This window comes from Pteropus alecto, unplaced genomic scaffold (genome assembly GCF_000325575.1).
Source record: "Pteropus alecto unplaced genomic scaffold, ASM32557v1 scaffold131, whole genome shotgun sequence".
NCBI lineage: Eukaryota > Metazoa > Chordata > Mammalia > Chiroptera > Pteropodidae > Pteropus > Pteropus alecto.
The window spans coordinates 25,208,330-25,234,279 of NW_006434709.1; the positions used below are offsets into that span (position 1 = coordinate 25,208,330).

The 25,950-nt window shown below is 37.4% G+C and overlaps 1 protein-coding gene and 1 non-coding gene across 2 annotated transcripts in view; one reads left to right on the forward strand and one right to left on the reverse strand.

Annotated features, from left to right (window-relative positions):
• ARHGEF33 (Rho guanine nucleotide exchange factor 33) overlaps positions 1 to 25,950 on the reverse strand; it is a 43,471-nt gene that overhangs the window by 13,525 nt on the left and 3,996 nt on the right. The window contains exons 3-14 of the mRNA XM_015587499.2: positions 21,528 to 21,692; positions 21,076 to 21,197; positions 19,974 to 20,116; positions 17,381 to 17,440; positions 16,313 to 16,537; positions 11,884 to 12,013; positions 8,562 to 8,694; positions 7,065 to 7,148; positions 5,681 to 5,764; positions 3,874 to 4,022; positions 2,714 to 2,878; positions 1 to 217 (exon numbers count right to left, since the gene is read on the reverse strand). The exon at positions 1 to 217 is cut by the window's left edge and continues 314 nt beyond it. Coding sequence (XP_015442985.1) covers positions 1 to 217; positions 2,714 to 2,878; positions 3,874 to 4,022; positions 5,681 to 5,764; positions 7,065 to 7,148; positions 8,562 to 8,694; positions 11,884 to 12,013; positions 16,313 to 16,537; positions 17,381 to 17,440; positions 19,974 to 20,116; positions 21,076 to 21,197; positions 21,528 to 21,692 — 1,677 coding nt within the window. The remainder of the gene's footprint in view (positions 218 to 2,713; positions 2,879 to 3,873; positions 4,023 to 5,680; positions 5,765 to 7,064; positions 7,149 to 8,561; positions 8,695 to 11,883; positions 12,014 to 16,312; positions 16,538 to 17,380; positions 17,441 to 19,973; positions 20,117 to 21,075; positions 21,198 to 21,527; positions 21,693 to 25,950) is intronic.
• On the forward strand, positions 5,934 to 6,052 carry LOC112478045. Its single transcript, XR_003045698.1, has one exon. It is a non-coding gene; the product is annotated as a 5S ribosomal RNA (ribosomal RNA).

Sequence of the window (25,950 nt, forward strand, 5' to 3'; positions counted from 1 at the left end):
GGGCGAGGGCTCGAAGTCCATCTCCGGGATGGCCTGCAGGGGCCCGGCGAGCGCCTTCACGTCTTGCTCGGCGGCACAGAACTGCGCCGGTGCCAGGAGGCTGTCGGGCCTGTCGTGCTTCCTGCCCTCGATCTCCCAGTCACTGGGCTTCCCTGGCTGCATGCTCTCCATCAAGCTTTGCTGTTGTTGGCTTTTCTTCATTGGGGGCATCAAATGTCTTTAAAGGGGAAACAATACAAAAGAGGTGTGCTTACGGTTTGTTAGTGCAGGCCTCTGACCGAGCAGCGCAAGGCCAGGAGCTACACACTTCCTGCGCGATACTGCTGAGCCGCAGAACTGCCAGTTCCTCTCCCCTCTGCCCCTCCCAAGCACCTACATGGGTTACCTGCCAAGCTCCACAGGCCTCTCCGATTAAGGAGTTCCCACGAGCCCTGGTCTCCCAAGTGGGAGAGTGAAAATAGCCGTCTGTAAAGTGGATGCCCGAAGTATCCGTCTGAGCAAGGAGGCACTGCGTAGAGATGGCTGGTGGGCCAAGGATGGTCATCACTTCCCGTGTGGAAGCTCTGCCCCTCCCCCGCCACGTGTTAGGGCTCCCAAGGTACCTCTTTTCTATCTTTAATCCCTTTCTTGCCCTAGCAGAGTCATACAAAAATGGAAACAACTCTTCTTCGACTCGTGGATCGTAACGCTTAAGAATAATTCCTAGAAATAAATGTGTTAGGATCTTGAAAACTGTTGAATCTGGATGATGGTATGGGTTCACTGAACTTTTACGTGTATTTGAAAATTTCAGAATAAACATTCCTCGTTGCTATTAAGAATGCTATATAGGTTGTCTCAAACCTCCACCTACAAAAATATTACCAAATGAAAAGGCTGTCACTCTTATGTCCAATTTTTTGTTTAATCATGGATAACAAATAATTTACGTGAGATACTAGGATAGCATACCCATCAGATTGGATGTGATTTGCCAGTTCCGCTGGAATTTATTTGCCAGGCAGACGTGAGTGGACTACTACACACTGACCCAAACTGGTTATTCTTCTAGTTTATTTACTCATATTTAATTCTACCATGAAAAAGTACACAATGCAGAGGTAAATGCTAACACTGAATATCTTTCTCTGCTGATGTTAAGATGAAAATTAGGTCTTACACTTACAGAAATGAAAAGAAATAGTAAAATGCAATATCAACCTGACTCAAATTCTCTTTTAACTGAGTAGATTGTTGTTAACTGAGAAGGCTTTGGGGGCCATTTTCCTAAAACACAGAGTTCAGTGCCAGCCAGCTTGTTCAGTCTGGGTATAGTTTCTAGGGATTTCATTTTTTGGCTCTATTTGTTGCGCTTCAAAGAGAATAGTTTTATCATTGTCTTAAGAGCTGAAGTGAACCACAAAGTAAATATCCACTTCCTGCCTATCTCCCACTCTCCACACAGGAAAGGTATTTTTTCTGTGTGGCATTCTTTACCTATAGGACTTCTAGGATTTTCTCTATAGGAAGAAAATCATCCTGGGCTCTATTTATAGAAAAGTTAATGTCTCAAAATGACTATGAAAGTTTTCCCTCCTGTCTATCCACATTTCCATTTCTGTCTCTCACTGAAAATGTTCTGTTTTAAGAGATGAGGGCAAAAAGAGGAAATAATTTATTCTGCATTACTGATCGGTTGCTTCTTCCCATGATTGTCACTGGCATTCTAAAAACTGCAATGATTAAAAATTGAAATAATGAAGTAATTTTGAAGAAAATTGTCTTCAAAAATTTTAGTGAAGGAAAGAAAAGTAGCTTTTTGTATGACTTGTAAATTTTCTTAAGATAATAAAACCCCAAACAAATTATAGTGTAAGGAATTAGTTTTATGAGAATTGTCTATATTTGATAAAGTGGGAATTTGGAATTTTGAGTTTTGGTTTCTCTTATCTTTCCAGAATTCTTGGTTCCTAAAGGAGCTAATTTGACTTTACCCTTATTTTTTAGAGGTAAAGTGAGTTCCAGATATGTACATGGTCCAATTCTTACCCTAACGATCATCAAGAAGTTTGCTGAATAAGAATTCAGTTTAGTATGCTAGAGGATTGAATGAGAATTCAGTTTAGTATGCCGAGACTTTAAAAGGCTGTCAAACCCATCCACTGCCCAGAACAGCTTTCAGGGAAGCTGTCATAAGTGAAGAACAGAGATTATATGAAGTTCCTTTCTGAGGAAGCTTCAAAGAGAATTGGAAAGGGCTAAACAACATTCTTTCTGGATCATCTCAGACCTGTTTCTAATCCTTGGAGCCCAGACTTACACTGATCCCTGATTGAGATTCCCTTTTCCTCTACTCTGTCTTTTGGAGAACTTAAGCCGGTTCCCAGCCTTCTGAAGGCTTACAAAATGCCTTCTTATCTTCTTATGGCACTCTTCTACTCTATCATTGTGCATACCCAAAAAGACTCATGCCGTAGGTGGAGGGTGGTTCCATGTGGTAAAGTTTTTAGGAGTAACCTCCAGCCTCTAGGCCTGCTCCTTAACATTAGTGCCTTCCTCTGGGATCCAAGCACTGGGTCAGCAGCTTGCCTGCCACACAGAGGCCTGATAGGACAAGAGAGAGGGAGGAGTCCTGTTGGTCATACTTTTAATCCAGGCTGTCCTGCTACCCAACATAGACAGCCTGTGACGCAAGGGCATTGCCTTTAACCTGTCCACAGCAACAGGTGCTTACGTGACAGCAGGGCTTGAACTTGGAGCAGAAGGGTAGGGTTGCAGCATCTCTTCTGTGTGGATCCCACTGTCGCGGACAACCTCGGGCCCTGCAGTGGGAGAAGCATCTTGCCCGGCATTTGCACACTGGGAAGCCAGCCCTTTGTACAGTTTTGCCATGGATGACCTAACGGAATAGAAGTAATAATTCTCAGAGTGTACAGTGGGAAATCAGCTCTCCAAACACACAGATTCTGCCTAGAAAGATAGACCGTTTCTCAGATGAAGTTCAGCTATGAAGTTTCTATCTCCGGGGAACCTCTACAAGCCAGGTTGCTTACATAATAGGATACGAGCTGGATGCTGGGCAGGAGTAGGGATGCTGATTAATTGGCTGAATTAAGTTTAGGTGAAAGGGGCGGTATGGGGAGATGTCCACCATTAGAGTAGCCCTGGGTTGGGAGATAGCACTTTTTTCTGATGTGAAGCACCCATAGAAATGATTCTCTTCTTCCTCATCAGTATGGGATGTGGTTGAAGGAAATCCAGGTCTTTAGGAAGCTCTGCTATTGATTGCTTCTGTTCTCTCTGAAGCCCAGATTCTCACTAATCAGCCCTTCCTATTTGTTCTTAGCATGAATGAAATCTGTCAATCACCATCCCCTCTTACTCATTTTATTTTTATCCATAGCACTTATCACCATCTAATTTATTTACTAGCTGTCCAGCCCTAGAAACTAAACTCCATGTGGCAAAGATTTTTGTCTGTATTGTTCACTGCAGTATGTTCAGTGCATAGAGCAGTACCTGATACACAATAGGTGTTCAATAATTATTTGTTGAATTAAGGAAAGAGACCACATTCTGGCCTTTAAACTGCATTTTTAAACCTGGCAAGTTTAGGGAAACAAGTATTTTTGAGGTAGTTAGCAACATGGGACAAGAGGGGGGCTGTATAGACATTAGAGTGAAAGTGCTTCTTTTTCTAAAGTAATTTCCACCAGATGGTAGGTGCTTCCCTCCTGTAGCTGGCCTGGCCACCTCTCTTCCCTTCCCTTCTCTCTTCTACCTCCTGCCACTGCATTTCAGCCACTTAACATGTATGTGGTTACCCTCAATGACTGTATCTCTAGTCTCAGGAATCTTTAGTCAGCCGTCTAGACTGCACCATCAGAACCTTACTTCTTGAGCTTTTTCCGTTTCTGAATAAGCAATTCCTCATTGCATTGAAACAGCAGGGTGTAGTGTGAGATAAATACTCGAAGGCGCTGAACACACACCAGAAGTAGATAATAGTCAGGGTGTTCCTGCTCTGTGAACTTCAGGACATTCTGGGTGAAGGAAAAAAGAAAGTAGGATTGCATAATTAGAATAAAAAGTTTTGTCTTTTCTGCACCTTGAGTTGATCTGTTATGGGAGTTCGGTAACCATTTAATCAAAACAACAATACATGTGTCCACTATTCTCTTCGTCCATCACACCAAGGGAAAACTGTAGTCACTATTGCTCCTGTTTGAGTTGGATATAAAAATACAATAATTACATTTGAAAAATTAGAAGGATCTACTAATTAGGTCACAGAGGTAATGGAGCCATTCTAACAATTATTGTCTCGGGGAATGCTTATAACCCAAATCAGTCAGACCAATGGTAAACCCATCAGGAATCAAAGCAGGCTGGAAGAGGGCGGGTGTTTGTGATCACACCTGGACTAGTCCCTCCTAGTACATTGGCTACTGTGCTGTAGTGGGACACACATGCAAGCTGCATTTGGGAAAGCTAACATTTATTGAGTGCTTCCTATTGCCGAGCATTAAGCCCTTTACATACATTTTCTCCTTTAATTTTTACCACAGCCTATTAGACAGGTACCATTATTACCTTCATTTAACAAGGAAGTCGAGGTATACAGCAAAGTTAAGTAATCTTCATTAGGTTACACGACTAGTTGGTAGCAGAGCCAGGATTTAAACTCAAATCAGGTAGTAGAACCAGGGCTCTTATTTACCATACTGCTTGCAAGACCTGGGTTTCAGTCCCACTAAGTATATTAATGTGGGCAAATTACTTGACTTCTTTGGCTCTCCATTTCCTTATCTTAAAGATGGTAATAATGATACCTATTTTATGGGATTGTTGAAAAGATTAAATAAGTATTGTGAAAAAATTACTTTGAGATCTAAAGCCATAGAGCAGTACCTGATACACAATAGGTGTTCAAAGCCTCTATAATGCTGATCCTGGGCTACTTCTATAATTGAAAGCCTCTATAATGCTGATCCTGGGCTACTTCTACCTGAGATAAACCCAAACATTTCTAAGATGCTTTCACTGAATTACTTAGAAAGATCAGTCAACAAATAAATCAGGACAGATGGGTGATGGAAAGAAGAGGGGTTGATAGGAGTGTTGGTGAGCCTTTCTCTCAAATCTGCTTCCTCCAAGGTGGACAAGCCCTATGGAAAATGGTGTGAAGAAGTTGGCTCATCAGCTTCATGCTTCTTCCATGACACAAGACAGAAGCAATATGTAGCAGACCCCTGGACTCAAACCAAAAGAAAGCAATTAGGATAGCAGTTAAGTGGGCAGGTTACATAGATATTTCTTAGACGCTGGGGGATAGGAGTTGTGGGGTGGGGGAAGTTAGAGGGTACTTTTAGATAGTTGTGGAACCAAGGTGGAGGGACTGAATAAGTGCTGAGAGACTGAGTCTAGCGGGAGCTGCTATGGAAAGATCCTGGATCAGCTGAGGTAGAGATTGCTGGTAAATGAAGATAGAACTTCAAAGGCAGGCATCATGAGCCAAACATTTTTAGTTCATTTTTGATACCACAAGGTGGGGACGGGGTAATCATAACAACCTAAATTATTTAAATACTTATTAGAAGTATTAATTATTCCTTCCTTGACCCCTTACAGTGTTTCTTGGAAACCCAAAACAATAGTTTAGCCTAAAAATTACTTTAGAGCCTTGCCCAGCCATGCCTACCTGTAGATGTATCAGATATTCAGGGATGCGCTGGACTATGTGAAAAAACAATGTGTAGATATCAGATTTAATCTCTTCATCACCCTGAATGAAAGAAAGATAAAGTCACTCTTCAGAGTCCCTCAAGCTCTGGCTGCAGAACCCCAGAGTCAACCCCACCAGAGCATTTTCTTCCTCTAGAGTTTCATGAAGCATTGCTCTCTCATTAGATAGGCCACTTGTTCAGGAACATGCTCAGGAAACAACTTCTCTAGTCTACAGCCATACTACCCTGAACAAACCCAATCCCATCTGATCTCGGAAGCTAAGTAGGATCGGGCCTGGTTAGTACTTGGATGGGAGACCACCTAGGAAGACCAGGTGCTGTAGGCATAAAAAATAAGAGATCGTAAGCTAACAAAGTCCTTGCAATCTATGAGGTCAACCAAGAGTTGCCTCACCTAAAAAATAAAAAAGTAAAAATAAAAGTATATATAAGGAAACAACTCCTCTAGCAGGAAGCACATCACATACTTCTTTTGAACCCACACAGCTTTCCAAACTGCCCTCTCCTGCCTCACCCCCAGATCTTAGCACAGTGTTACACAGAAGTGGGCATTCAATAAATTATATTTAAGATTCTCCAGGAAGCAAGCATTACTATGGTTTACTAACAGGCGCAGAGGGTAGATTGGAGCCTCCTGACAGTGGGGAAAGGAATATCATTAGAAACTGGTCAGCTGGCCTGGCAGCAGGAAATCTGTTAGACTTTCTCTATGGCCCTTCCCTTCTCTTCCTTTCTTGTTCTCATATTTTCTGTGTACTAACATATGGTAGGCATTATACTCCGTTAGTAGGCATTATACCTCACTTCTTATAAAACTTGATTAACTCTTAATCTTAGGGCTTTTGATGTGGTTTGTTCCTACTGATGCAAAATAACTAGAATTGTTATATATTTATATGTGCTTATTGAGCACGACAATAGCAATACTTAAAGCTACATGACTAGCATCACTTTACAATCTTATAAACTGACAGACACAGGATGATTGGAGTCTAATATTCAGATTATATAAATTTAGTATTCAGATTAATATTGTCTAGGCTGTAGGGACAATATTGTCAGGCTGCAAGTGGCAGCCTGAAGATCTCTGCTTAGAACACCTATTTACTTTGTCTAAACTTCCAATGGAAGGAAACAGGTAGGGCAAGGACCAAAGCAAGGGCACTGATTCTTAGTGGGCTCCTTTAGCCCCAGGGAGGAGTGTCAGGAGCTGTATTCAAGCCATTCTCCAGCCTGGAAGACAAGCTTGGAGTGAATGTGCTGTATTTCCTGGATAGATGAGCAACATTATATAGATATACATGTAACCAAAGGGCAGTGCACAGATAGTTAATTTACCTCCTTCAAAACAACAACGTGAACCAAAGAGATGCATTCAGGCAGGTCCCTCAGGTAGGCAACATAATAGTCCAAGAAATTATTCTTGAAAAGAAACACAGAAATGCATGGTAAGGACCTAGAAACAGGAATGATAAGAGCTAATATTTGATATGTGTATAAATATCAAAAAGAAGTGCTACTTTGCAGAGATTATCTTAATCATTTAATGTGTTCATTAATGTTTTTTAATTCATTTTTTTTTTAATCTTTTTTGGTTTTCAGGTAAATATCCCTATGGACTTGCGAACCAAAACTCAATAGCCCTGCTTTTAATGAGAGAGAGTGAAATGATAAACCAAGGCAAGGGAGAGGGATTATGTAAGTTGAAAAAGTATTTTCAAATTGTTAAATGATAAAAATGCATATTTTGTTTTAAAATTGCCTTCAATTTCAAACATCTACATCCGAATGAGGAACTTTGTCCGACCCACTTCATAGTGTGTAGATCAGTGGTTCTCAACTTCTTGAGAACCGAATACACATGAGTAAAAGTGATATTAGAAGGATAGCATCACATCTACTTTAATCTATATGAGTAGATATGTTGTAAACTTCGTTTTATTATCCTCGGTTGAGAATCATTGATATACAGAGGTTGACTGCAGGCAAAATCTGGCTTGCAGAACAATTTTAATTAGTCCTCACAATATTTTTAAGATAAGAACATTTTGCAAAAATTTTGGATTTCCAGCTGCTGTTAAAATATTAGATCTGGCATTTCCAGTCCTTTTTTCCTGCAAAACAATTGCATAAAGCTGAGTAGCTATTCCTTGTATAAAGGCATATGTATTCCACTTAAGCTCACTTCCCAATACTCCATAGTGTATTAAATTCAGCTTACTTCCACTTATTCATATCACTGTCTGGCCCTGTAGGCATGTGAGTCTGCAACTTCTGGCCTGGATCATATTTTTTTATAGCACATCATAGAGATTTCAAAACTTAATATCCTTTCTCAAAGGAAGTGAAAACAAAAACCATTCAAGACAAAGAGCTGCCTGTATCATAATTTTTAAAATCTCTAAGGAATGAAATTGGGTGTGAAAGTATATACACATATACAAACCCTTATGTATTTCTTTTATATGTTCATATGGATATATATATGTACATATGTATATATTTTACACAAATACACATATATACATAAACATATCACATATTCAATGGTGGCAGTTATAGTATAGTATAAAGTGATGAACTGGAAGTCAGAAGATTTGGGTTCTAGCCACAGATCTAGTCACAGCTATCTAGCTAGCTGGGTGATTTCAGCAAAGTCTTAGTATCTCTGAACTTTATTATCTGTAGAATAAGGAAGTTAGACTAGATCTCAGTGGTTCTTCTAACTCTGAAATTCACTGCTTCTAAATTCTCCATTAAGAGAAGTAGATGAGAGAGACAAAGATGCATATAACTCAAGGTTACCGAGGATTTAAAAAAAAACAAAAACCTTACCTCATCATTTGTTAATTTAAGGAATAAATCTCCAAGGACTCCTTGGCGTGGCCACTTCAGGACCCTTTCCTGCAGAGCATGAAGCAAATCCAGGTGCTGCTGGACAAGGTACCGTAAAGAGCCAGGGAAGAGGCTTGAAACAGAATAGAGATAGGATCACGCAAACCAGATGCAGAGAAGAAAAGACCCTAAAGAATATGTGCAGTAGTCCCATTTTCTGCATCTAGGATTAAAACTTTTTAAGTTTGTCGTTGTAGACCTGACAGCAGATGTCCTCAGGATATAAAATGACCCCTGTACTGATGTTCCTATACAATTGCGTATTGAACTAACAAAGAGCAGTCACTTGAATGGCCTTCTGGACTGTCCCTGGGGTAATAGTTTGAGATTTAAAGCCAAACTGGTCCACTCTCATTTATGTGAAGTGGAAATTCTAAGGGAAATCTTTTTCAATGTTTGAAAGTTATTCTCACTTGATGTGCAGAATAGTCTAATTAGTGCTGTGGTTAACATCACTAAGGTAGCACTTGGTCATTCTTAGCTCCTGAGTAGGAAAATTTGTTTAAAGCTGGAAACTAAAAGCTCGGGGGATAGAGGTATGGAAGTATTCCTTTTTCCTTTTCTTTCAGCTTCTAAGAGGCATACTGGGCAAAGACAGAGTCTGGCCTAGAGAAGCTACAGACCAGGCCTGGTCTGCCACTCCCTGCAGCTTCACAGAGCCCCCTTCCTACTCATACCGCTCTGCCTCACTCTCAATATACCTCCTTTTTTTTTTCCAGAGGAAATTAATGGAGGAAGAAAGATGCCAGAGAAGGATGGGGTGGAGAGACCAAAGAATCATGGGAGGAAGATGGGAGTTTTGTTGGAGCAGAGTGGGGTGATCAGGAACCTATAGGAATAAGGAAGGAAAACATCAAAGGAAATGAAGTTTTACTGGGCTACAGAAGGATCTGAGCTCTAACTTGGTGACTTAGAGGAATGTAAAGTAGGTTCTCTTCTGCTTTCAAGACCTTAAGTTTAATAGAGATGAAAGTGACAGCCTGCTTGTTGAGAGCCCAACTCATTTGGCTATGTACTCAGGGTCTAATAAGAGTAAATTAGTAGACAATTGGGGTGCTTTGCCAACCCTGAACAAGTAGACCTTTGTTAAGGTAGGGAGGACACCAGTTCAGTAGGTTTTTTCAACTCAACTCCAAGTAAAGCAAAGACTCAGAGAAGACACACAAACAGCAAAATAGTGATTCAAGAATTCCTTCCACTCTCTTCTGCCACTCCTCCACCTCTTGTGCCACTTAGTCTCCACATATGTGAAGCCAGCTGATTCATGTGCACAGGAGAAGAGGCCTCCTGATCTGAGCTGTTACAGCTTGTGCAGTAGGCTCGCAAGGTCTAAGTAATCCCTGTCCAGATCAGAGAGAATTCGGAGGAGTGTCTAGGAGACGGTCGGACTGAGAGAAAACCATAAAGTCGATGGAGGAAAACACAACTGACTGAACTGAAACACTGCACCAAAAGATCTAGATGTGAAAGATTTCTCCCCACCCAGAGTCTATAAATGATTTGGGGTAATACTCTTGCTATGACACTAAAAAGTGTTAAGGCATCATGGTGAGATTTGACTTTGGAAGGGGTTGTCCATTTAGGTTATGTAATATTTCTTGGATTATCTCTTTTCTTTTTCTCACCCTTCTTTCTTCTCCTCTCCTAGCCTTTCCTCTCCCCTCCCACTCTTCCTTCCTTCTTCCCTTTTCCTTCCTTTCTTTTTTCCTTCCTCCTCCCTCAAGGGCTTCCTAAATCTCTCTTTCATTCGAGAAAGCTAATTTCTGCTACACTGTGACCAGTGTACTTGCATAGTTCAAGAGCTGGTGACTTGGTTAGAGTCTAGGTACCTTCTGGACTGTCACTGGAATAAGAGTTTGAGATTTCAGGGCAGGGTCACAGAAGCCTAATGCTCTCATCAAGTATCCTGAAAACATGTAAGTTACATGAAGAGCAATGATCTACAGTTGATCTACAGTGAATTTTATACCAAATATTGAAAACAGGCTTAAAAAACGTTTTTTTTTTTTAATTTAATAATGATATTGTTTGAAATCGGGGAGAAGTCTGGAAGAGGCGAAGAACAGAGAGAAAGAAGGCAAGAAGTATAAACACACTTAACCTATTTCACTGTTTTACCTGGAGCTAGACTTGACTCCCAGAGGCTACTTTTTCATGAAGATGAAAGTATTAAGTGCTCAACTTCTTTCCTATTCCTAACTAGGGGTAAAATTATGGCAACATGAGTAGTTTGCTCTTTTTAAAGCCTTTCAAGTTATTTCAATTTCCACAATCCTGTACTTCAACAATGAGGAAAATAACTAAAAGCAATCAAGAAAAATCCAGTTATTATTTCAAATTAATAACTTAGCTCTTGCCAGTCCAGTATTAGGCCAAAATAACTCCTGAGCTTTAGCAGCAGAACATATCCAAATTTGATGGACATCGATAATGAAACATGTGCCACCTGGTGGTGATCTGCAGCGTACAGCTTGTTGAGTTCCTACAGGATATGGCACTAGAACTCAGTTTAAAAGTCTAACTGGCAGTCCTGCCCAGCTGACTTTGCCCCGCCCCACAATGTTCATACAGGACTGTTAGATCCTGAGGTTGTGGCTCTCTCTGGGTGATTCACACCAGAAAAAGCCAAGAATTCCAACTTCTGTGACCTTCCAATCAATGAGCGGCAACCCATAAGGTTTATTCAGGCTTTCTGTTGGCAGCCTGCGCTTCTGCAGCTTCCAGACCTTCCAGCCCTTCCAGCCCTTCCAGCCAAGGGCAGGGCTGCATTGAAACAGACTAAGGTGGTTCTTGAGCACTACGGTTTTTTTCTAGGGAAAACCTGAAGTTTTTACTTTATAGGTTTAAGAAGATGGAGAAACCTCAGGTTTGAGTGTCAGATTGTAGTTGTGGTGGGTGTTATTTTCATCCCCAGGTTACTTTCAACAGGAGTAGAAAGTACTAAAGGCTGTGGTTCATGATGGGAAAGATAGTATATGACAATAAATTTATTTTCATTTTTTCACAGGGAAAAATACCAATAGAGAAAGGGAATAATCTCATTCTGTTCTATATTTCATTTAGCTGGTCTGTTTAAAGTACCCATGGAGGCTTCAGAAAAAGCTTAGAAAACCAAGGATTACTTTCTGTTACTTCCTATTCTCTTTTCAAAGACTATTTCTGGAACTCTTTACAGGTCTCAGAATTCCCGAAGTGGAAACAATAAACAACTTACCTTAAATCTTAATCAATCTGAAAGCAAAGGCAATGAATACATGGATACCTTCTCTCTTTGGAATTCCTCTTTCCATCTGACCCCTGGAATGTTGCCTTGATCTTCAGGATCAGAGAGATGTTAATGACATATTTTCTTTCTGATTCTAGAAGTTCCAGAGCCACAGTCTGTCTTTTAGCTTTAAAAACAAACCAAGTAGGGAATTTTTATTAACCAGTCCTCCCCAAAACTCTGTAAAATGACAGAAAGCAATAAAAAGATACTGAAAGCAATAAAAAGAGACATGAGCAAGTTTTTGGAAGATGATAAACAGAATGGAGATTAATTAAACAGATTAATTCAGCAAAGTAACGAGCACAAAACCTTGGTGTTCTCATTTGCAGATGGGAAATCTGCTAAGAAGCAGAAAGGCTCAACAATTGGAGGCACCAGGCGCAACAAGAAAGTGCTAATAAAGAGCAATGTTGAAAATGAGACATAGTCTACGTAAAGTGTAATTGAATCTCCAGGTCCCCACCCCCATGCCAGATGGTTTCCTCATTTCCACCCTATGGGAAATGAGGAAAATTAAACTGGAGAAGTCCTCATCTTTGGAGTCTGGGCTGAAAACATCAGACACAATAGAGGGCAAAGTTGAGATGCTAAAATAGAAACAGGGAACTCAGAGAGGCTTGCATACTGAATAGTGAGACTCCTTCAGCTTCTTCCCCTGCAGGTCCCCAAATACCAGCAGCCAGACATACTCTCCAGGTAAGGGACTGAAAAATATTCCTCTGGAGAATCCAAACTGCCCAAGGATAAAAGATCTATGGACGTGGACATAATGAGGTCACCTATCAAAGTTAAGCTGCCACCTGATTAGCTGATAATGAAGGCTACTTATTGATATGCTTGGCCAATACAGAATTTTCAGGTTTTTAAAAATTTAGGGCCTCTCTCTTAGATATAAATAATTAGCTAAGGATCCTCAGACATTTGAATCAATCTTATACCATAAAAGAGGAGAAAAAATATATGTGTGTGTGTGTGTGTATGTGTGTGTATATATATATTTATTTATTTATTTATTTATTTATTTATTTATTTAAAAAAGGAGAGGGGGAACCCTGAATAAACAAATAATGCAGGGAATATAATGTATAGCATGGCAACTACAGTTAATAATACCTTATTGTATATTTGAAAGTTGCTAAGAGAGCAAATATTTAAAGTTCTCATCACAAGAAGAAAGAATTTTGTAAGTATGTATGTTGATAGATGTTAACTAGACTTACCATAGTGATCATTTCACAACACATACCAAATTATCATGTTGTATATCTGAAGCTAATATAATGTTATATGTCAACTATACCTCAGTTTAAAAAACAGACAATGCCATTAGAATATACAGATGTCAAATGATAATGTACACCTAAAAATTATATAATTGTGTTAACCAATATCACCCCAATAAACTTAATGAAAAATTTTAAAAAACAAAATAATAAAAATAAAAAACAGACAATGCAGAAACAAAGCTTTTAAAAAATCTTATGATTAATATCCTCAAAGGGATATGAGAAAAATATTTTAGTCATTTAATAATTACAGGATTACTACTTTTTACTACTACTTTTTTAAAAAAGAGAACAGTCCAAAAAAGGAAGAAGAAGCTTTTTGGCAATTTTTTCAAGGGAAAAAAATAGAAGATAAAGTCAAGGAAATTTGCCTACTGCCTCCTCCCCCTCCCCCAAAAGAAAACAAGAAAGAGAGACACATATTGAAGAAAAATAGAAGAGTTTAAAAAGAGGTAGTGGAGAAAATCAATCCAAGAATTTCCAGAGAAAAGAATGAAAATGGATCAAAGGATCTTATCAAATTAATCATAGAAAAAAACATGTCAGGATATTATTTCCAAATGAAAGGGTCGATTGTCCTCAGCATAATTAATAAAAAAGATTCTCACATCTTTGTAAGGCACAACATAGCACTGAGAAACTTTAGCATACCACAGGTAAAGAAAAGATCCTAAAAGTTACCAGAGAGAAAAATCAGGTAATGTACAAAAGACTGGGGGTTAGAATTGTATTGGATTTACCAATAGTAACATTAGAAGATGATGGAACAATTGCTTCAAAATTATGAGGGAAAATTATTTTATATTTAGCTAAATTATCAACAAAAGTATGTGAAGGTTATTGGACGATAGGTTCCATCAAAACAAGGAGTAAACCAAGAAAGCAAGGACAGACAAAATTCAAACAAACAGAGTCTAACATAGAAGAATTATGAAGGGAATTCCGAGGAAGACTGGGAAGTTCCAGGATAGCAGCAATATAATGAGCCAGAATGGAGTACGATGGCAAAGGTCTCTAGGGCAAATGGCTTTAAAAAAAAAAAAAAGAAAAGAAAAGAAAAGAAAAAAAAAAAGAATGTAAACAGTAGATTTTTCTGTTACGTTCTTTAAAAAATTAAAGAAGACCTGTATAAAGGGAGACATAAAATCATGTTCTTTGATTGGAAAGCTCAATACTGTCGAGATGTCAATTCTCTGCTAATTGGAATAAAAAGAATGATCTAGAATTAGACCCACCCTATATAATCACTTGACTTTTCCTATATAATTTAATGTGGGAAGAAAGGTATTTTCAATAAATGGTGCTGAAGCAATTGGATATCCATATATGGGGAAAAAATGAAACTGGACTCCCTCACACCACACATCAAAATTTATTCTAAATAAGTCATAGACCTAAATGTGAAAGCTAAAACTTTAAAGATTTTAGAGGAAAACATAGCAGAATATTTCACAAACTTGGGATAGGCAAAAATTGCTTGGAAGTACACATAAGTCACAATCTATTTAAAAAGTTTAAAAGTGATAAACATAAAATTAAAACATCTGTTCATCAAAAGACTATTAAATAAAAAGGCGAGTCACAGACTAAAATAAAATATTCTTGACACATATATCTAACAAAGAACTCATATCCAAAATATATTAAGAAATCCTACTGATAGATAATAAAAAGATAAACAATCCAATTTAAAAGTTAGACAAAGGACTTAAATAGGCACTTCATAAAAGAAGATATACAAATAGCCAATAAGCGTATGAAAAGATGTTCAATATCAGCAGTCACCAGGAAAGTTCCATTTAAAACTGCAATATACCAGTGCACACTCTTGAGAATGGCTAAAATTAAAAAGACTGACCATACTAAATCTTGGGAAGGGTGTAAAGCAAATGGTACTCTCCTACATTGCTGGTAGGAGTATAAAATGTTCCAACCACTTTGGAAAACTGCTTGACATTTTCTTTTAAAGTTAAACATAATCCTATCCTGTCACCTAGAGGTTTCACTGCTAGGTATACACCCAAGATAAATGAGGGCATACATAAAAAAAAAAAAAAAAAGATAATTCTTGTACGAATAGTCATAGCAGTTTTACTCGTAATAGCCCTAAACCAGAAGTACTCCAATGTCTATCAACAGGAGAATGGATAAACAAATTGTGGTAAATTAATTCAATGGGATTTTAAAAGGAATGGTCTACTGAATGAATTATACATAACACATTATGGTGAGAGAAAGAAGCCAGACACAAAAGAGTACCTATTATCTTATTCCATTTATATGAAGTTCAAGAACAGACAGGACTAATTTATGGTGACAGAAGTCAAAACAGTGGGTGCCTATTGGCTGGAAAGGTGCATGAGAGAACTTTCTGGGGTAATAGAAATATTGTGTATGTTGATCTGGGTAGCAATCACAGGAGTGTACATATATAAAAAGTCAATGAGCTTAAACTTTGTGAATTTTACTCCAAGTAAATTAACCCTCTATAAAGTACTGATAAAAAAAAAAAAAAGCAGCATAAAGCTTTTTTAAAAAGCATAGAAGCAAGTACCAGAAGAAACTGACAAAAGACTTTAAAGTGGTTCCTGTTATTTTTCATAATGAACCTTTTAGTACTGTTTAATTTTTCATGTATTTGATAATTAATTTTTAAAATTTACTTCCCACAAAATAGTTGGAGGGAAATGCTATCTTCTGACACATAGTAAGTATTCAGTAACAATTTATGATTTGAAGGAAAGGAAGGAGGGAAAAAAGGAGGTAAGAAAGGAGTACAGACCCTGTTGCAGTGTTTGATATTTGGTAGTAGATTACTGATACAAGATTCATACATTAAAAATTCTGTATCACTGACTAAATAGTGCACATCACAAAATTCTGCCCCTCCTACACTAACCTTATGCTTTCCCCCACCCCCTAAAGTACTACACCCAGAATCAAGGTGGTAGTCCCAGCTAGCCATGTGACCTCAGGTAAGTCCTTCTACCTCTATAGGCTTTAGTTTGTTCATCTGAAAAGGAAATCAGACACTAGGCGGTCTCATATGTCCACTAAATCTAAATTTCAAGGATTCTAGCCCTTAGGTTCATCTTGTTCTTTAAAATTTCAGCCTGCATTCATCACTTGGGACTTACCAGCTAAAGAGGTTTCACATAAAACATTTTCCAAGGAGCTATGTCTGCCTTGGCTAACTTCCTTGAGTTTATCTGGATGGTCTTTCGTGACATATTCCTCGCTCCATTCTTTACTGTCCTTAGGCTGCCTCCACATCCCAGATGGCAGATGGCCCTTGGGTTGGATATCAGCCGTGAGGCAAGACTTGAGATTTTCTTCCGTTTCTGGAGTTGTTGGGTTCATTCCTGAAAAACAACACTTGCCATCAATATCTGACTTTTTTTAAAAAAATTGTATTTCTTACTAACTCTTAAATAGTATGCTCCTGTTTGGGTACAACTATCTCTTGAGGATGAAATATAACAACTAAGGATTAAGAGTTGCCATCGTTGCAAAGGGTCACCTCTCTTTGTTTCTGGTCTATACGTCTTCTACACTTTGCACATAATATCTATTAAATAAAAGGTTTTTAAAAATAAATTTATAAAATAATAGTTTATAGAGGTATATAATAACTCTTCATATTTGCTTCCTTCCAGGTGAGCACATCAAGTGCCTGTAGCACTACTCAGAAGAAAATACAGAAAGAAAAGGAAGAAGGTGCCAAAGACAATGTCTTCTTTTAGAACTTGTCCTCCTTGGCCTTGATGATGGTAAGTTGCAGAAAGGAAGAAGTAAGTGAGGAAGTGAAGGTCAAATTTACAAAATTCTGGCAAATTGTTTATTTAGTAAATAACTTTCACATTAAATAAACTATAAAATGTGTGGTCCATAGAAAACTTATGTCATGGTACATACACCTGTGAGTTCTCAGCAAATGTTAGTTTATTGATCATTGAAAGGAACAAAAAAGAACTAAGAATACTGGTTTTGTCTCAAACTTCCCCACTGCTTCTCAGTTCTTGGGTTTAACTGAGTCACTGGCCTATTCCAGCACACACTTTGGAAGATTAATAAACAACATGCTTTATCTTTCCTGAGTTCTTTCATGACTGGTTCGGGACCGAAGGAATAGAAATGGGGAAGGTGAAAAAAGGGAAAGGATGGAATTTATAGAAGAAAAGAGAATTCAAAGAAGAGCCACTTACCCGGACCCATCATTCCCTTCACATTACTGTCTCCTACATGCATGGATCTGGACTCTTGGGCTGCAGAGAAAAGAAAGCTTTCAATCAGTATTCATTCCACTAACATGGACCAGGCTCCTATGGGCTAGGCACTGGGACAGACTGACAGATTTCACAGTTTACTGGGGCAGTAAAAAAAATTACAATATAGTGTGGCAAGTGCTATTTTCCCATTTGTTATATAATAGTGGTACTGACCTCATAGACTGCCATAAGAATTAAATCAATTAATATTTGTAACCTGCTTAAAGTGGGACCTGGAACATATTAAGAGCTAAATTATTTTTTAACTATGATGAGAAGAGCCAGAATGGTGCTATTAAAATGTAAGTCAGACCCTGTCACTCTTCTACTTAGCCCTTTGATGGCTTTCCATTTCAGTGTAAAAGCCAAAGATCTTATAATGATCATAAGACCCTAAAACATCTGCCCGCCACCCCTGCCTGCTGATTCCTTTCTTTTTTTAAACCGCATCTCCTGTTGTCTCCCTTGTTCACTCTGCTTTAGCGTCACTGGTCTGTTTGCAATTCCTTGAACATGTTAATTATGTTCCCTTCAGGACCTTTGGTACTAGCTGTTCCCTTTCTTCCCCTTTGTATCTGTAAACAAACTTTCACTTCCTTCAAGTCTTTACCTGGCACCCTCTAAAATTACACCAGTGTTTCTTTAGTTTCTCCTTATCACTATCTGACATACTGCATGTTTTATTTATCTTGTTCATTGTCTGCTTTCTTCAGAACAAAAACTCTATAAGGGTAGGAATTGTTGTTATTTTGTTCATTACTATATCCCACCACCTAAATCAGTGCCTGGGGTTGGTGGATGGATGGATGGGTAAATGGATGGATAGAAGAAAGTTAGAAGAAGGTAGTGGAATGGCCAAAACCTTCACTGCAACCTCATGAGAGACCTTGAGCCAGAGATACCCAACTAAGCTGTGCATAGATTCCTGACTCAGAGGAACTGGGACATAATGAATATTTGCTATTTTAAGAAACTAAATTTGGGGGCATCATTTTATAATTAACAATGGGTAAGTCAACCCTTTCTGACAGTTTGGTCCTTTGATCCTGAGTTTTAACATCACCTACCACCAGTCATATCCAGAATGTCTTATTACGGCACATTACTCCCTAATTTCTGCAGCAACTCGGTAGGATAAACTTTTATATAAGACATTCCTAAATAACAGGGAAGGAAGGAGGAGTTGCCACTAAACAGCTAATTTAAATCCATATGGGCACTTTGCAAATATAATTTTTAAACTTTTTTCTTGTGAATATGTTCAGTTGCCCCTGACCAGGCATTGATCTGACCTCTATTTTCCAACCCATCCTGTATTTTTCCCTAATAAGACCATCCTTTTTTGTCATGCTCTCCATAACACAGAGCAAAGAAAATAGGTCCATTTGCCATGAACCCTCTCCCCTGGATGGATCAAGTGAGTTTTCCCATGCTATACCTATCACTCTCTAAAATAACTACTCAAATGGGTAAAAACTAAAAAAAACTAAAAAAAAAACTAAAAAAAAAAAATGCAAATCTGTACTTAGAAATTAATACTGATTAAAAGCCATTTGATTTAGATTTTTAAATTCAGTTATTCAAAACACATTTATTATCTTGGAGTATATGAGCCAAATCGTTTGTTAAGCCATAAGGGTAGAAAACCACCAGTCCTGTCCTTGAGGATTTTACAATCAGTTGAGAAATCATTGAGCCTCTTTTGGAGACTTTATACATATAACCATAAAAAAGAGAAAAATTCATTTAACCACTGTTAATATCAACACCTCCTGTGTAGATGGTGCTTTGCTAGATGTTGTTGAGGATACAAAAAAGGTAGCAATCATTTTTTGTTTTGTTTCTTTTCCTTGAGTTGAACTTAGGTCACTAGCCGACACCCGGATATGGATATCCCTTGGAAAGCCAGTTTCTTCAGCACTGCCCAGGTACCACTTTCTCATATCTGTTCTATAACGTCCCTCGGACCTGGGATGTGGCTGGTGACTGTTTCAGGCCACTGACAATACCAGCCATGGTTTTCCAGAGAAAGAGAGGTACAAAGTTAGGCTGCCACTGACATCACTGCTTGTCAGGGCAGATAGGACTTTCTCATATCAGTGAAACTTTTGCATAAAAAAAAAAAGCACACAATTTTATCTATGCTAAGAATACAGCTATTTTTAAAATGTCTATGCAGAGAGACAAGGATTGAGAAGGTAATGTGAAAAATAAAACGATTTATTAGAGTGCATAGTTTTTTAAATGTTTTTCTCTTATGGTTATGCAACAAATTATTTCTAATCCACTTAAAATTTAGAATACCCAGATTAGTATTTTCCCCAAAAAGGAAATATTTTAAGGTTGGGCAGACTCTTCTGGTCTCTCAGATCTTCTGGATTCTTATAAATTCCAGATAAAGAAGGAAAATTCTGAGGAGTACATCATTTTCCTCTAATAAAGATGGAGGAGTTAAGCCCATTCTTACTATTCAGTCCTGGGAACCAAGGAAAAAGTACTTGGCTGATTCAGTATGATTTGTGAACCGTACCTTTTTCATAGGCCTGAGAAGGCAAAAGGTTCGTAAAGTCTTCACTTGGGAGAACAGGCTCAGGGATGTTGATTGAACGGAAAGGACTTCCTTGTGCTTGAGCAGGCCCAGGCTGTGAGCCATGTTCTTCTTTCTGAGTTTTTCTAGGGAAGGGAAGTAAAAGGTCTTAAAACCTGGTGAGGTGGGAAGAGATTCAGTTCAGAATAATTCAAGAAAATTTCTGAATTATTAGGTTGAACTGTACAAAATTGCTATTTTTATTAATTAAATATGGTCAGATATTAGCAACTTAATTCATCACCAAAGCTGGAGAAAAAAATTTAAATATCTATAAATCATCTTCAAATTATAATATCTACATTTTTATTTTTCTATTACTGGCTTCCCTGTCATCATGTCTTTACAGAGTTTGCAGTGATGATAATTTGCTTGGGATGATTTACATTCACTTAACAAAGTAGCACAAAGGTACCAGGAAGCAGCAGGTCTTCAACTCAAAACAATAAGCATTCTCCAGGGTCAAACAAATATTATTGCCATGTTTCTATTTTAAATCTGATAACATCAAAAAATATAACAATAAAGATGATATGTGTTTAATGGTGAAACTTTACTTGAATCAACCTTGCTGAGATACTGTTTAACATAACTTTATTTTCCATGGTTGAAGTGAAATAATAATAGCTTTAGAGAAGTTTTAGAAAACTGATAAAAAAAGAAAATCACTGGTGACTACACTATCTTAACACAACGATCATTATTTTAAAAATACAGAAAGATATATCTGTAGCATATAAATATATAATATATAAAAAACATAAAGTTGTTATTTTACGTATTTTTACAGTTGTAGTCAAATTCTACACGCCATTTTATATCATTTTCATTTCACTATCTATTAAGTACACTTTCCATGTAATAGTTACTATTCATTTTTAGTATTAACCAACTTTTATAACTCTATAACCTCTATCATCACATGCTGACCCGTGGATTCCAGCGGCCAGCTATATACTCATAGTGAGGAAAGTGTTCTTTGTGCCTCTGTACAGGTCATTGCGTGTGGGTTTGCCTTTGGTCAATTTTTTTGTAAGAAACTCACTTGGCTTTCACTTTTCGAGATTCTCTTCGCTTCTCTTGTTGAAGCTGTTCAATTTTCTGTTGCATTTCTTCTTGTTTGGAAGTGATGGCCTGGATCATTGACATGGCATTGCTCAGCTCTTCCTAAAAAATAAGAATTGATATGTATTTAATCTGGTATATGAGGTAAAAGTATATAACATAATATCTAGTACACAGTAAGCTTTCAATACATATTTGTTGAATGAATAAATGAATGAATGAATGAATGAACAATGAAATTTTTACTTCCATTGTGGCCTTTAATTTTAACATAGAGATCCAAGAAAAAACAAAATATTTTTCCATGATAATTAGTAAATGGGTCAGAGGGAAAATTCTAATATTTGGCTGCTGTGCGAAAAGGCAAGTTTCCTACTTCTGTGACTAAAACCAAGAATCTTTCTTTAGCAGGAAAATAAAAGAGGGGCCTACCTTGAAATAGTTTAATGAATTCTTCATCTCAGTAACTTTTTCTTCCATGGAACATTTGCAGCTCTTAACCTTCTCTTCCAAAGCATATTCTCCATGTTGGATTCTTGACAGTTCTTGCATTGCTTCTGTAAAACCAGTTTTGAGTTCAGAGGCTAGGGCCTGCAACTAAATAATACACAAAGAGTTAATTCAATTTGCTATAAATAATTATAAATAGTACCATTGACCTCTCGAATTTTTCTTTTTGTTTGAGAAACCAGGCTCTTGAAAATTTACAGACTTCATTTCCTGGTAGACTAAAGTTTGGATAACTTAAGGCAACCTTGGCCTCATTCATCTAGGGAATAGAGGATCTTTTTTATACAGCACATGGTGAAGCTTGCTGTAAAAGCAAGTAATTAAGTTTACAAGTATGCTACAAGCTACTATTTATTTTAACACCATGGATTGATATGAGATTTACTTGAGAAGCAACATATATGCATGTAAAAGACAATCTTGATCCGGTAACTCTTTGAATTCCATGAAAGAAGGAATGCTTATATTATGCCTGGTTTTAAAAAGAAAATGAAGAAATTCTGTTATTTTTTCCTTACAAATTTAAATGATAAAAAGAGTAATAACTAAGCATATCTGAGAATTTCTTTGAAAGGGAAGTTTTTTAAAATTTTATATCCTTGGATGATATCATGGAAAAAGAGATAATGATATTTTCATTGCCAGTGTGCTTTCATCCATAAGGAAGATACAGAAATACATACAATAGTGGGAGCTCATAGTATTGTTTATAGTGAAATGAATCATCTTCAGCAGTCAACTTCCATACCATGAACAGGTGGTCAATTTGGGAATCAGATAGGGTACAATCCTAGGACTCTGTCACAAGTACTAGGACCTTAGGCAAGTTGGCTAACCTCTTTGTAGCAGTTTTCTCATCAGTAAAATAACTCTAATAACACCTATTTCACAGGGCTGTTTTGAGAAAATAATGAATAAATGTAGGTAAGATGTCTGTTACAGCGTATGCTAGGTCCATAGAAGGTACTTAAGAAATTTTAATTCTTTTCCCTTTTAAGTGGCAAATCTAAAAGTTAAGCACAAACAAAAATGTGAAGAAAATGGAGCACTTCTAAAGTTCAGTTTTATTTATTAAACAATTGAAAAAAAAGCATTTTCAACAGACAGTAAGATAATACAATAAGATAATAACATTACTTTCTTGATATTTATGATATTACACTCTGCTAAGTAGAGGAGGAACCCTTAGCTTCAGATCTCTCTTTAAAACAGAATTTTTAGAAGATTCATTCTATAATTTAAAGTATCCACCAAGTACTCTAATTTTAAAAGGATGGAAATTAAAATCCAGGTATATTAACAAAATTCCTTCACGTATGTATTTCTAAACATTTTTGAAATCTGGTTGTCTAAGGGTTCCAACCTGCAATGGCACATTCCATTATGAAAATGACTCAGTCTTCTTTAAACTATAGAGTTTTGTGGTTCACTGTGCTTCACAAAGGTTTCTCAAGAGGGCTGGGAGTAGGGAGAAATAAGAGGAACCAAAGAGATTCTGGGGAAGAATCAGGACCTGTCAAGTGTTTGAGACTGGAAGACTAGGAAACAATATGAGCAATTTGTTTTACATTTCAATCATTTTAAATTAATCTTCGCGATGGATTACATGTCCTATTTAGTCTTTGTGATGGGTTAAATCACCAGATCAACTACTTTTGATCTGGTAATTCTCATTATGTAAATTAATCTGTGAGCAAAATAAATAAAATCCACTTTCATTCAGGTGCTCTGAAATTTACTCAGGTTTCTTGCTTTAAAAAAAAAGGGAACCAGTATCTGACAGAAATAGGTTTCATTATCACTGCTCCCTTACGTAGATATGTGGCGTTTTCCCCCGGAGCCAAAAGCAATAAGCAGTGTCCTAAAGGAAAAGACTTTTCCTCACCCATAGAACATCACAACAAACTAAGAACTATCAAATTTTTTTTTTGTAATGGCCAGGCTATTTATATAGGGACTTTGGGAATTTTGCAACCATTTTGAGCTGTGAGCTTATTTTCTTCATATATATTATTACTTCGAGCCCCTTGGGTACCTGCCGCTGAAGTAGCACTACTGCTTTATGAACAGTTTCACGACCATCGATCAGCCAGGGATCAGACACCATAGTGAGCACAATCACGCACCTGAGATGGCATGTCACTTTTAGGATGCTCGGGGCTCTAAATATCTGTAGTCGCTATAGACTGTGGTTTCCCAGTACCAGCTAGCCATTCCTTTATGAATAAAAAAATACTCTGAAGACGTGGACTTAAATCTTTTTTTCTGCTCTCTCTTCAGCTTTCTCATTTGACAGCCCACAGCCCACCCCAAGGATTAGAAATGGGTGTCTACCTTGTTCTCCAGCGAGTTGAACACGTTCCTCATCTCGTTGATTTTTTCATGAAGCTGCTCTAGAGAGGTTATGATCCCTCCATTCTGCCGCTGGAGCCGGGCTCCCACTGGAGGCAGGTTCAGGGAAGACTTGTACTTCGAAGCCTAGGGTACCACAGAGGGCATCTTAGGCTTAAAGAAATAGGGGAGAAGAGTCCGAATTCTTTCTATTTCCTGCTAATTTCTGTTTCTCAATTTTCTTTACCTTCTTGGCTTCTTAACTCTTCTTAAGATGAATCTTAGTCAACATCTTCCAATTTTTTTTCAACCAAAGATACCTCAAGCTAAATTTTCATAAAGTATGCACGTTGTTCCAACTTGTTTTTTACAAAAACGTGTCCTTTTCTGTCCCATTATTAAAGTCAGAAAGTTACAGTGAGGCACATTCAGGGGCCTGTGCCTTGAGAATTCTGCAAATTTATGAATGTCAATATCTGAGAAACCTCCACAAGACATGCCAGATTCCTACAACACCTGACTAAATGCTCTATAAGAGCAAAAGCCCAGGTGTTTTGAAGAAGCACATGATGGCAAGGATGCCAAAGTATTCATTTTGGCTTCCTCCTTCACCAGGATTGCTACAGAAGAAATATGGTCTTACTGCCAGCTTCCATCTCCCTAATTTTAGGCCTCTTTATTAATCTCCAGGAATGCAATAATTTAAAACACAACGTGGGGAGCAAGTCATTTGAACAGTCAAGAGTAAATTTCCCAAATTTACTTCTCTACACTCCCTTCAGAAGTTGACCCAACCCTCAAAGGCATTCCTACAGGGCACTATTGAAGCTGATATGAAGCCTGGTGTGCTGGAAATTGATCTTATTGATTGATTCTCCAATGCTTAGGAGATTTCTTAGTTAATTTCTCTAGTGTTATAAGACATCCTTCAATGGTAAAAAGAGACTTAAATAGGACTTACAAATCCTAGGAAATTTTCAATAGCAGTTTTAATAATGAAACCTATTACTGTAGGACTGGTTCCCATAGTTTTTCAAATAGAGGTCCTTTTGGCACATAACGCATTTTCTTAAATTATTTTCATTACAGAGAAAAAGAGAAGGGAAAAAAAAGAATCAACCCAGATCTCATTACTTTAAAATAACCATTAATGTTTAGGCATATCTCCTTCTGTTTTGTTCTGTGCATATAAATGCAGATATTTATATGATTGAAATCACACTACAAATATATTTTGATTCTGCCAGCCCCCTTTTTTTGCCTAACATTCTTATAAGCCTTTTCCCATATCTTTCAAATTTTTTCTAAGTTTCAACATTTAATGACTACATAATATTCCATCCTATGGGTATGCTAGAATTTAGCTACCTATTCACTCTTGTTGGAAATTTATGTAATTTTTCAATATTATAAATTATACTGACATATACTTTTCACTTAAAGCTTTGTATGTATTTCAGATTATTTCCTTAGAATAAATTCCTAAATATGAAATTATTGTGAGTCAAAGGATATTAGGTAATATTTGGCTCAAAGGGAAATCTACTGTATTAGAAAGAAATAATATATTCAGTTAATTAATAAATATGTATACAAAATGTATTTGATCAGAAGGTTTGGAAAGTTATAATAATATGCTTGTATATTCTTGGACACATAATGTGTGATGTGTAATGTCCTAAATTAGTGTACCTAGAAAAACGTGTCTTGAACAAGAATATGAAACTAACGTACATGGAGGAAGCCGCAGTGTTTACATTCCTGAGGCTATAAGTCAGCCCAAAACAAGGTTGGAGTTCAAATCATTAGTGTGAAGGTTGAGCTAGGACTAAATTGTGTAGTTGTCACATATGCTGTATATTTGTGAGACCCCCCCTACATATACTACTCAGGTTAATGGAATTATAATTTAAAAATCTACAGGCAAAATGAAATAATCGAGAGTGAAGCAGCATAATCTGACTCTGAAAAAGAGAGTGGAGTGGACTTTGATAGGGCTAAATACAGTGGACAA